The sequence below is a fragment of the Mizuhopecten yessoensis genome, unplaced genomic scaffold, assembly GCF_002113885.1.
Source record: "Mizuhopecten yessoensis strain PY_sf001 unplaced genomic scaffold, ASM211388v2 scaffold245, whole genome shotgun sequence".
In the NCBI taxonomy this organism is placed as follows: Eukaryota; Metazoa; Mollusca; class Bivalvia; order Pectinida; family Pectinidae; genus Mizuhopecten; species Mizuhopecten yessoensis.
Window position 1 is genome coordinate 610,953 of NW_018403450.1, and position 13,537 is coordinate 624,489.

At 36.3% G+C, this 13,537-nt stretch overlaps 1 protein-coding gene across 1 annotated transcript in view; it reads left to right on the forward strand.

The window, feature by feature from the left end:
* The window catches only part of LOC110443189 (angiopoietin-related protein 2-like), a 13,213-nt gene extending 8,614 nt beyond the window's left edge, over positions 1–4,599 (forward strand). Inside the window, exon 3 of the mRNA XM_021487279.1 lies at positions 3,778–4,599. Coding sequence (XP_021342954.1) covers positions 3,778–4,373 — 596 coding nt within the window. The 3' untranslated portion in view covers positions 4,374–4,599. The remainder of the gene's footprint in view (positions 1–3,777) is intronic.
* Positions 4,600–13,537: the final 8,938 nt, after the last annotated feature.

Here is a 13,537-nt window from a genome sequence, read left to right on the forward strand (position 1 = left end):
TTTCAGTGCTTTCGTGTGTGTAAAGGGTTAACGTAAAGGTTTGTTCAGTGCTTCTGTATGTTTAAAAGGTTAACGTAAGGGTTTGTACAGTGCTTCTGTATGAGTAAAAGGTTAAGGTAAGGGTTTGGTTAACGTAAGGGTTTGTACAGTGCTTCTGTATATGCAAAGGGTTAACGTAAGGGTTTGGTTAACGTAAGGGTTTGTTCAGTGCTTCTGTATGTTTCAAAGGTTAACGTAAGGGTTTGTTCTGTGTTGCTGTATGTGTATAGGGTTAACGTAAGGGTTTTTTCAGTGCTTTCGTGTGTGTAAGGGTTAACGTAAAGGTTTGTTCAGTGCTTCGGTATGTGTAAAGGGTTAACGTATTGGTTTGTTCAGTGTTGCTGTATGTGTATAGGGTTAACGTAAGGGTTTTTTCAGTGCTTTCGTGTGTGTAAGGGTTAACGTAAAGGGTTGTTCAGTGCTTCTGTTTGTTTAAAAGGTTAACGTAAGAGTTTGTACAGTGCTTCTGTATATGTAAAGGGTTCACGTAAGGGTTTGGTCAGTGTTTCTGTATGTTTAAAAAGTTAACGTTAGGGTTTATTCAGTGCTTCTGTATGTGTAAAGAGTAAACGTAATGGTTTGTTTAGTGCTTCTGTATGTGTAAAAGGTTAACGTAAGGGTTTGTTCAGTGCTTCTGTATGTGTAAAGGGTTAACGTAAGGGTTTTTTAGTATTTCTGTATGTGTAAAGGGTTAACGTAAGGGTTTGTTCAGTGCTTCTGTATGTGTAAAGAGTTAACGTAAGGGTTTGTTCAGTGCTTCTGTATGTGTAAAAGGTTAACTTAAGGGTTTGTTCAGTGCTTCTGTATGTGTAAAGGGTTAACGTAAGGGTTTTTTTAGCGTTTCTGTACGTGTAAAGGGTTAACGTAAGGGTTTGTTCAGTGCTTCGGTATGTGTAAAGGGTTAACGTAAGAGTTTGTTCAGTGCTTTTGTGTGTGTAAAGGGTTATCGTAAGTGTTTGTTCAGTGCTTCTGTGTGTGTAAAGGGCTAACGAAAGGGTTTGTTCAGTGCTTCTGTAGGTGTAAAGGGTTAACATAAGGGTTTGTTCAGTGCTTCTGTATGTGTAAAAGGTTAACGTAAGTGTTTGTTCAGTGCTTCTGTATGTGTAAAAGGTTAACGTAAGGGTTTGTTCGGTACTTCTGTATGTGTAAATGGTTAACGTAAGGGTTTGTTCAGTGTTTCTGTATGTGTAAAAGGTTAACGTAAGAGTTTGTTCGGTACTTCTGTATGTGTAAATGGTTAACGTACGGGTTTGTTCAGTGTTTCTGTATGTTTAAAAGGTTGACGTAAGGGTTTGTTCAGTGTTTCTGTATGTTTAAAAGGTTAACGTAAGGGGTTGTTCAGTGCTTCGGTATGTGTAAAGGGTTATCGTAAGGGTTTGGTTAACGTAAGGGTTTGTTCAGTGCTTCGGTATGTGTAAAGGGTTCACGTAAGGGTTTGGTTAACGTAAGATTTGTTCAGTGTTTCTGTATGTTTAAAAGGTTAACGTAAGGGTTTGTTCAGTGTTTCTGTATGTGTAAAGGGTTAATGTAAGGGTTTGTTTAGTGTTTCTGTATGTTTAAAAGGCTAACGTAAGGGTTTGTTTAACGTAAGGGTTTGTTTAACGTAAGGGTTTGTTTAACGTAAGGGTTTGTACAGTGCTTCTGTATGAGGAAAGGGTTAAGGTAAGGTTTTGGTTAACGTAAGGGTTTTTTCAGTGCTTCTGCATGTGTAAAGGGTTAATGTAAGGGTTTGTTTAGTGCTTTTGTATGTGTAAAAGGTTAACGTTAGAGTTTGTACAGTGCTTCTGTATGTGTAAAGGGTTTACGTACGGGTTTGTTCAGTGTTGCTGTATGCCCCCAGGGTTAACGTATGGGTGTGTTCAGTGTTGCTGTATGCCCCCAGGGTTAACGTATGGGTGTGTTCAGTGTTGCTGTATTTGTATAGGGTTAACGTAGGGGTTTGTTCAGTGTTTCTGTTTGTTTAAAAGGTTAACGTAAGTGTTTGTTCAGTGCTTCTGAATGTGTAAAAGGTTAACGTTAGAGTTTGTACAGTGCTTCTGTTTGTGTAAAGGGTTAACGTATTGGTTTGTTCAGTGTTGCTGTATGCCCCCAGGGTTAACGTATGGGTGTGTTCAGTGTTGCTGTATGCCCCCAGGGTTAACGTATGGGTGTGTTCAGTGTTGCTGTATGCCCCCAGGGTTAACGTATGGGTGTGTTCAGTGTTGCTGTATGCCCCCAGGGTTAACGTATGGGTGTGTTCAGTGTTGCTGTATGCCCCCAGGGTTAACGTATGGGTGTGTTCAGTGTTGCTGTATGCCCCCAGGGTTAACGTATGGGTTTGTTCAGTGTTGCTTTATGTGTAAAGGGTTAATGTAAGGATTTGTTTAGTGTTTCTGTATGTTTAAAAGGCTAACGTAAGGGTTTGTTTAGTGCTTTTGTATGTGTAAAAGGTAAACCTAAGGGTTTGTTCAGTGTTGCTGTATGTGTAAAGGGTTAACGTATGGGTTTGTTCAGTGTTGCTGTATGTGTATAGGGTTAACGTAAGGGTTTGTTCAGTGTTTCTGTATGTGTAAAGGGTTAACGTAAGGGTTTGTTCTGTGTTGCTGTATGTGTAAATTGTTAACGTAAGGGTTTGTTCAGTGTTTCTGTATGTGTAAAGGGTTAACCCTATACACATACAGCGACGCTGAACAAACCCTTAAGTTAACCTTTTACACATAAAGCAACACTGAACAAACCCCTACGTTAACCCTATACACATACAGCGACGCTGAACAAACCCTTAAGTTAACCTTTTAGAACAAACCCTTACGTAAACCCTTTACACATACAGCAACACTGAACAGGTAAATACAACATTCCGTATTGCACATGTGCAATACGGAATGTTGTATTTACCTGTTCAGTGTTGCTGTAGGTGTAAAGGGTTAACCCTATACACATACAGAAACATTGAACACGCCCTTACGTTAACCAAAACCTTACGTTAACAATTTACACATACAGAAAAACTGAACAAACCCTTCCGTTAACCCTTTACAAATACAGAAACACTGAACAAACCCATCCGTTAACCCTTTACACGTAAAAGGTTAACGTAGGGGTTTGTTCTGTGTTCCTGTATGTGTAAATTGTTAACGTAAGGGTTTTTTTAGCGTTTCTGTACGTGTAAAGGGTTAACGTAGGGTTTGTTCAGTGGTGCTGTATGTGTAAAAGGTTAACGTAAGGGTTTGCTCAGTGTTGCTGTATGTCTAATGTCTGAAAATAGTGAATACCTATGTGGACACATTTTATCTTGTGTGGAATAAAACCGTTTGACTTGATCAGACAGTGTAACACATAAGTGAAAATCCTCAACTATATGCATTTTACTGTATAGTTTGTGATATAAGCGGATATTTGATTGTGCGATATAAGATAGCTTGAAACAAAGTACTCGACAAATATTATTACCATGGATTATGTTCCATGAATAGATATTTACTTAAAAAAACTGCTAACGCGTTAACTGCACAAAAATGAAGACAAAACAACAATTCAATATCGCATTTTCTTTTATTTTCACAAAACGCTTGTAAAATAAACCCCACTATGATCACTTGAATTAAGTACCCTCATGGGCGCGATACTGTAACCTTGCCAGTCTGCGCGAAATTTGATTCCCGCGAACTTGTTCCGATTGGGACAACCGCTAAATATTCTCCCCACGAATTCAAACAACCATAAAATATTAATATATATATTATATTTTCCTTGCAGCCTGTTTGGAGTTACTAGACTCTGGCCATACCAAAGACGGTATATACGAAATGACGACCGAGACCGGGGTGGTATTCAACGTGTTATGTAACATGACGGCCGGAGGCTGGACAATACTCCAACATAGGGTCAACAACACCGAGGTCTTCAGTCGGACCTACCAGAATTACGTGGACGGATTCGGCTCCCTTCACGGCGAATTCTGGCTCGGACTGGAGTTCATGTACATCATGACAAGGCAGCCTCGGTCAGTCAAGTTCGATCTGCTCAAAGATACGAATGTCTGGTTGTTATTACAATACAGCTCCTTTACCATCGACGATTCCGCAGCATATTACAAACTGCACGTGTCTGGTCACGTGGCTTCCGCCGGAATGTGTACTTATACGTTCACTTACAATGATGGCATGGAGTTCTACGCCAAAGACAGAGACAGGTCAAGCTGTGCTACTAACCGCAAAGGAGGCTGGTGGTTCCAAGGGTGCACTTGGCTTAATATTAACGGCGGCTACGGAGTACGGAACAGTATGGCCACTATGGGCGAATACTGCAGTGGTTACAATTACTTTACGGAGACAGTTATGAGCATACGATAGTTAAATTTGATTTTCAATGATTATATCAGTGAGGATTATGGCACAAAGTTAAAAAAATCTATTACTTTTTAGCATAAAGATTCGTACATGTATGTTTGTTTTGCAGTAATTTTGGATAAATTGACAAATTACAACTTTGTGCTCTGATGCTCCATCGAATTCTTGCTGCCGTTATTTAATAATAATAACAATAATTCGAGGTTCTTATATACCGCTTTATCACAACCTAGTTCGTAGGTCGTTTCAAATCGGTTCACAAATTATTATCCGTGGTTATAGGGCCTTTGCAACCAGCTAATATATTTCTCAACTCCCCGGGGAGCATATAGCTAGTGCTGTCATTCGGCACTCACAGCTAGCATTCAACAATTCTAGCACTACCCAACCACGTACTCATTTACAGCCGAGTAGACTGGAACAAGCTGAGTAAAGTATCTTGCTTAAGGATACAATAAAGTGCCGTGCCTCGAACCCGCAACCCTTCGGTCACGAGCCCGGCGTCCTACCGCTAGACTATACGTATACCCTGTATATTATTCTCAGTTATGTGTTTGTTTCGCCATGCGTCTGAAAAGCCAGCATTATTTTATTAAAGTTCCGTTTATGAAAATCACCTTTAACTGTAATACTGCTATAAATTTTCAACAAATGTCCCAATGGGCCTGCACTGCTCATTTGCTATAAATCTGACAATGTTAACCTTAAAGCGGACAAATGTTAAATACATTTAAACTGTTAAATAAAGCTACAGACTCAATATCATTATCAAAATAACATGTTACAATATTTGAACACAGTTGATCCGAACTCAACAGCCTTTCATTCCAGCACGCTAATGGCCAAATATCGATCACCGCCCTGGGACGTTGAGTTCAACACGTTTGACCACTGTGTCCTTGATTATAAGAGAAGGTCTCTCAATTAAATATGCTTGTTAGCCCTTCATCTAAGCCAGATACTAACCAAATTTATCTCATACCTGTTGAATCTTGTTATAGTAATACAAGCAATTTTCATACCATGAAATACAACGTTCTATATTGCACATGTGCAATACGGAATGTTGTATTTACCTACTAGCCGGAACTACTTTTTATGGGAATCCCCTTGTCATGGAGAACTGAAAAGTTCCCGGTATTTGCAAACAATATGATTATTTTTTTTAATTTTTTTTTTATTTTATTTTTTACAAGACAAAACTTATATGACATTGTTCATAAGTACATAATTGTTCATACATATTAAACAAAGATCATCGTCATCATCATCTGACATCATCATCATCAGACATCATCATCATCATATAAGATATTATTATTAACACTATCATCATTATCATCTGACATCATCATCTGTCCTAGTCCGAATTATTCTGACGTTTTATCAACTTTTTTCATATCGGTCTGTCGTCGATTAACGTCAGAACTCCGGCCCTCTATAATATGCGGGAAATATGCGACCCGCGCCCGGAGCGCACTTCAAACTGATATTTTAGAAACAAATCGTCACTTTCACACACATGTCGCACATGGATCGAAAGATCTATTCTTTATGCACTAGGTGGTATCATTAACATGTTTCAAGTATCATTACGAAAAGTATTTTCCAACGTTTTCTATACCAACCCATGTTTTTAATGAAAATTAGGCCACGAGCAATGTCACATGACTTGACGAGATCTCGCGTTACCGAAGGTATTTCCCAACGTTATGACGTAGGCCGGCGAGATTTTAGTCACGTGGCATTAGAAGGCGGGGCTATCAAAAAACTAGAGTAAAACAGAGTAAGTTTGAAAAAATATGTTTTTAGTTATTGTATTGGTTGTTTGAGGCATGTTATGTATGTTCATCTTGTGCATAAAGGATAGATCTTTCGATCCATGTGCGACATGTGTGTGAAAGTGACGATTTGTTTCTAAAATATCAGTTTGAAGTGCGCTCTGACGTTAACCGACGACAAACCGATATGAAAAATGTCGATAAAACGTCAGAATAATTCGGACTACATCTGTCCTGACATTTTTCTACACATCATCACTATCATCTTACATCATCATCATCTTCACCATCATCATCATCATCCTCATCCTGACATAATTCTTAACATCATCATCCTCATCACCATCATCTGACATCATCATCAGATATCATCATTATCATATAAGATATTATTCTTAATATTATCATCTGACATCATATGACATCATCAACATTATCATCTTCATCATCATCTTATATTATTAACATTATCATCTGACATCATCATCATCATCATCATCATCATAATAATTGTCTTACATCATCCTCATCATCATCAGCCATAATTATCATATGTCATCATTTTTATCTGATATCATAAGCAGATATTAAAAAACTGCCAATGTGATGTACATACATAAAGACATACACTGAGACACTGATGCAAAAACAATATATATAAACCTATGACATCAAACACACAAGAGCAAAACCAAATAAACTGAAAAAAAAAACAAAAAAACAACAACTCAAAACATTACAGGGGATGGGGAGCAATCCTAGGTCATTATATTTTAAACTAAGCCTGGCGAATTAAAATGTATGAAATATTTAATGATTATTATTACAGTGAGGAGACGATAAAGTACAATAGATGTATATATGTATAGAACAAATATGTCATGTATATATATGTATATAGTCATATTATAACTGCATCAAGTTATTTATTTGATGGTTTAACTCATCCTTATTTATTAATTTATTCTGTTATATACAAGGATCCTTTGTGTTTTTCATTCAAATTTTACATGGTTTTTGAGACTAGTCAGATTAAGGTATATTTCTAGGCATTTAGTTGTATATATGTATTGTTTTATAAGTAGTATTATGATGTTTTCTATATAAAACTTTCTATGGTTATATGTATGTTTACCAAAAAGGAATTCTTGTTTTTCAAATCTTAGTGTAAGGTTTTTAGTTATAATATTTGTTTTCAGCTCGTCAATTAGCCTATCAACTTTTTCGCGATCCTATAGCATATGAGCTATTGTTTCAGGGTTAATTTTACAGAAAGTGCAAAGGTTATTGTGTGATTTGCCAATTTTGAATAAAAATGTTTTTGTAGTGAGAATTCTGTGGTTTATTCTGTTTCTAATATAACTAAAGAAGATGGGACTGTAATTTTAGATCAAACAGAAATCTGAAAGGAAACTAAAAACTACTATGAAAACTTGTATAAGAAAAATCAGTTACTTCAGGATGTTGATCTCAACGAACTTTTAAGACTATATATTGTGCCAAAGTTATCCCCCCTTGAAACAGTAAGTTTAGAAGGTCCAATTACTATTATTGAATTAGCAAAACCCCTTAAAAAATGAAAAATAATAAAAGTCCTGGTTCAGATGGTTTCACTGTTGAATTTTTTAAGTATTTCGGAAACAGTTAGGGCATTTTATTCTTAGATCAATAAATTATGGTTATACTATATCTGAACTATCAGAAACACAGAAACAAGGAAGTATTACTTGCATCCCAAAAGGGGATAAAACTGGAGACCAATTACCCTTCTAAATAATATTGATAAAATGGCATCTGGTGCAATAGCTGAACGATTAAAAACAATAATAACCAATAAGTAACAACCAAACTGGCTTTATTCCTGGTAGATACATACGGGAAAATACTCTTTTAATATATGATGTTATACAATATACACAAGACTGTGATATTCATGGACTTATACTTCTCATTGATTTTGAAAAAGCCTTCGATTCTGTTTCTTGGACCTTTATAGCAAAAACCCTAAAATATTTCAAATTTGGCCCATCTATAATTAATTGGATAAAACTGTTTCAACAAAATATTCACTCAGCAGTAAAAATAGGGGGAAACTTATCACATTTTTTCAGCATAGAACGTGGCTGTCGTCTAGGATGTATCTGTTAATGCTATTGCTCCCACCATACCTTTGTAAATAATGGTAAACCACTATACCTTTGTAAATAATACTATACCACCATACCTTTGTAAATAATAGTCTCCCACCATACCTTTGTAAATAATGGTATACCACCATACCTTTGTAAATAATAGTATACCACCATACCTTTGTAAACAATAGTATCCCACCATACCTTTGTAAATAATAGTATACCACCATACCTTTGTAAATAATAGTATACCACTATACCTTTGTAAATAATAGTATACCACCATACCTTAGTAAATAATGGTATACCACTACACCTTTGTAAATAATGGTATACAGTACCATCATACATTTGTAAATAATAGTATACCATCATACCTTTGTAAATAATGGTATACCACCATACCTTTTGTAAATAATAGTATACCACCATACCTTTGTAAATAATGGTATACCACTATACCTTTGTAAATAATGGTATACCACCATGCGTTTGTAAATAATGGTATACCATTTTACCTTTGTAAATAATGGTATACCACCATACCTTTATGTAATACCGCCATACATTGTTAAACAAACACCATACCTTTTTAATACAATGACATATTTGTATTTAAATGTACCACCATACCATTGTAAATAATACAAGTTCGCATTTCTCATTAAAACCATCGTACGGTTTGTGGTACATAGAGATGTGTCCATTCGCAGTATATTAGCATCCTAATAAATAAATAAATATTTGACGCATGTTGGTAGAGTTGTGTTTATTTCATATTCACAGAAATGCTCTCCTTTTAAAGAAAACTGCCACTGGATTATTACACATTCAACCGAAAATGACGGGTGATTACGAACATGAAAGCAGGAGTCACGTGATGGCTATGATATGAGGTTTTCATGATAGAGTCCATTTGTAATTTTAAATTGAATCAGCCGTTCGCTGTATGGTGTTGCGGTGGTCGTGTACGACGCTTATCAGACAAATGTTATGTATTGGTTAAAAACTATTTGATTTGTTCCAGTGATATTCAAATATTTACGCGTGTTTAATCACATACGATGTAGCCGCCATCGAAACGGCAATCAAACAGTACACACGTTTCGAGATACATCTTAATCAGTGATTGTGTGAAATAACATGCAGAATGATCGCATTCGACCTGAATTTATACACGTTTTTGATTAAAGGTAAGTGCCTTGCCGCCATCACGGACGACTGAGTAAATAAACTGTTTAGCAATATGAATTACCGAGGACGACAATCGAGAGCAGGGAATGTGATGAGAACATGATGTATACAAATTCACGATTAAACTTACATTCCGTACACGCTGCTCGTTCGTAATTACGACCACAATGTTCACTAAAGCAAGGAAAAGACACATAAAACCTTTGATCAGTAGTGGTTTTTGTGTCCATAATGGTAGCATCATACAATCATAAAGTGGGATCTCGATACTGGTAGTATAAGCATTGACCCTATACTGTGTGTGCCAGTCTCTGAAGTTATTTACAGGGAGTATACGGTTCCACACACGATTGGGTGATAACTGGGGTCACTCCATGCACACATTGGGAGTCTTGATGTAAGCAGTCGTATTGTTTTCCCCTTTTTTGAGGAAAAAGATTATGTTATTTCTTCTAAGTATTGTTGGCTTCACATGTGTATTTGATCCAACGGGGTTTGCACGGAACGAAACTTCAAAGTACCGCCATGTTTTATAATGGATTAGAAGCCTGTCAGCATTCCTAATGATAACAGTTTGAAACTGTCGTAAAGAGGCAATAGAATGCCTTTCGATGTGACCGCAAAATCGTCATAACACAACGTAGGCCAAACCTTGATGTTACAGCCATATGCAACGAATGAGGTATCCGATGACAGCAGGTAAATGCCGTATGGTTGTTTGAAAAAGTCGAGGTGTCGAGACAAGCTGTCTTCACATATGGAAAAAAGACAATCTGTTGGGACTTGGGCCATAATATCAAATACGTCTGGTTTTGCCTGTCTGAATGCTTCATTTTAATCAGCGTTTGGTGTTTGGGGTGGAAGGGAATGGATAGTTTAAATCCCTGACAGAATGCAGGAAAAGAAGCTCGTTTTTTAAAGGAGACGCCTCTCTCCCCTAGTACACCTGTTGCTCTGTTTTAGATATGGCGTCCTTGATTTTACAAAGCACATTGCGTATTGTATGCTGTCAGATCTTTCGTATTTTAGGCCCAAAGCAGTGTGTACATTGTACATATAGAGTTGTAGTTGGCCCCTTTTTTCGGTAGGGGTCCCAGACCGGTGCAATGTACTCAAGCGCCAGTTCTGAGCCTACAATCAAGCTGTATCTGGCTTTCACTGACGCTTTCTTAAATTAAAAAAAAACTCGTCTGAGTAACGTGTCCATGTTATTGTCATATTTCGTCTAGCACGTGTCATTTATGCATAGAAATCGAGGATATTTATGAAAATGTTCTCATGCTCAAACTCAAAATCTGTGTTCAATCCCAATTTCTTGTTCTGGTGATAAATTAAAAACAATTTATATTTTGTCGCTAATTTAATAGTATTTGGAATTATTAAAGCTGTTTTTAATGTTAACTTTTTACCTTTTTACCATGTCACGTAATTAAAGTATGTTATTACTTAAAAGAAACATGGCTTGAGAAAAGAACTCGTGCTGATCACGAGACTGCATACATTATGACGGACATGGAAAATCCTTTTCTACCGAATTCAAACTTAACTATATGCATTTGTATAGCATTGACACTAGATCAACTATTTGAAAACTGAGTCGTTGATGGGATTTTAAATGACATGTATACCACGAGACACAATTCTTAGCCAATCAGCACGCGACATTACGCTGTTCCAGTTATTTAACAAATTTGTTCTGACTGTCGATAAGGAGGGATTTTAATATTTTAGATATAATTTGTCAGTTAAACATTTATGTAGATGTTTCCTTATATCATGTCATGAACTCCATGTTGATTATTTTCGTAATGTCAGGAAATGATGTTTCAGTGTTGTTGCAGTAAACAGGACAAAATGACTCCGTTACTTCTGGAAACATTGTCAAAAGAATTTACCTGTTGCGTGGACTGAAAACAATAACCAGAGCGGTGACCAGAAAAGAGAGACCCGCTGGCTGAGGTGGCATATCGAATACTCGATCTGGTTAACAACTGGAGCGTTGAATCTGCTGCACGATATATATAGTTCCATTGCCATACCACTAGTTCTCAAGTTTGATAACGTTTGTTACTTTGGTAATGTATTTCCCCTAAATTAAATTCTGTTTGTTGAAGCTATGATAACATCAAATATTGACACTCTTTTTGTCATGATACAAAAAAATCCCCTGGCATAAAAATGATAAAATGGTAATTGAAAGCTTTCCACACAAAAATAGCTTGACAAAAGCATATATAGAACGCATTTCTATTGCTTCTATTAACATTAATTGAACGAAAATGTATGTCAAAATGTTTTTCTTACACGATTGTGATTTTGATCAGCCATTAAAATGCCACACACAAAAGTGTCATACAAATGTATCCTTTGAAAACTGGCGGAAAGTATTTCGACACAGCTTACGGTTGATCCATTGAAAACCCATATAGCGGTTTCAGTCTCATTTAATAGGAATCAATAGAGCCAATACAATTATAAAGTTCGCTAAACTGGAACGTATCGTATAATAACGAGATAGCTCTAACTTTCACCTGCAGTTTGGATCAACATTGTGTAACACGAAGGCGCCTGGTATAATAAGACCCCCGTTTTTACTAAATCAATTATGAATAGCAAATGGGAAACAGGTACCCCTGTTAGTAGGCTCCATCGAAGATTTTAAGTGCGTATATCCGATATCTAAAAAAAATAAAGACTCATTGTGATACGTTAGCGTGACGATGCTGTTTCTCGTTGACACCGATTGTAAGTTAAATAAAGGTATCTTTGCTCTAATACAGAACGAATCGGTGATGGTGAGAAATGGGTTATGTGGTCCCCTCAAATATACCGTGTATAGAGTGTGTGATCACATTATCAAACGTACAAAACACAGAATGGTTAATCACGCTTTTGATGTAGGGCAAGGAAGTGTGTATTTTAGTGATAATAACACTGTCTATCATGTGTTTTACGATAAATATGAAACGATGTTGCTAATAATAAATTTGATAAATTTAGAAGTGAGTAAGTAAACAGAAGTTAAGGTACTTGATCAATTATTTCATTGTACATTCAGTCGTAAACTTGACAATTGCTCACAGTACATTTGTACAGATGTCAGACAATTTAATTTGAAATGTATCAATACCTAAATTGATATAAGTTGTTATTCTGATAGAGATAATGTCCAATCCTTTATTTTACTTCCAGTCGTAAACCTAGCTATCTAAATCACATTTCCTCTCAGAACTTGGCAATTGCTAGCAGTTCGTTAGTCGACAAGATTTCTGCGGAATTATATGTTTCGCTACTTGGACCATCAGGGGCAAATATTTTGAGAATCAGAGCACAACGTAAAATCTTAACATTCAAGATAAACTTACTGATGATAGTACTGGATCAAACAGACTAAGATCAGCATGGGCTGCCTTGAATTATCGTGACGGTTAAGTTCGTCTTATTCCGTCTTTTCGTATTGCAGAGTTATCTTCTCTGTAAGAGCAGGTATTGATTGTTACGTCATTTGTTTGTGAGAGTAACGTCATAAATTTTTGAGAAAACGACGTAATTTTCTCACACAAACCAATGACGTAACAATCAATACCTGCTCTCAAGAGAAGATAACTCTGCAATACGCAAAGCCGGAATAAAACTACTTTCAAAAAGCCTAGCTAAATGCTTAATCTTTCCTAAAAATATATATTAGAATTACCCCACATTTATATTCCAAAATAGTCAGTTATTATTCATTTAGCTATTTGTTAATGTAGGATTAATGTTTGCGTTCAAATGATTTTTTTGAATTAAATTCCAGGTACATAAAACTTAGACTCGAGATAAAGAAATCCTTTTAAAAGGTAATACCTATTATTCAGCGTATGTGTTGAGCTTCGCTACCAATGATTCATCTATAATGCATGTCAAACAAATAGGAATGGATGAGGAAGCAAACACCTACCTTAACCATGCCATCAAGGTCGTATTAGACATCCGCAGCCAACTCTCGTGTTTTATTGATGAAGCAAGTAAACTTAGTCCTGCTGTCACACGTTTGGAAAAAGAGAGCAAAACATCTTTG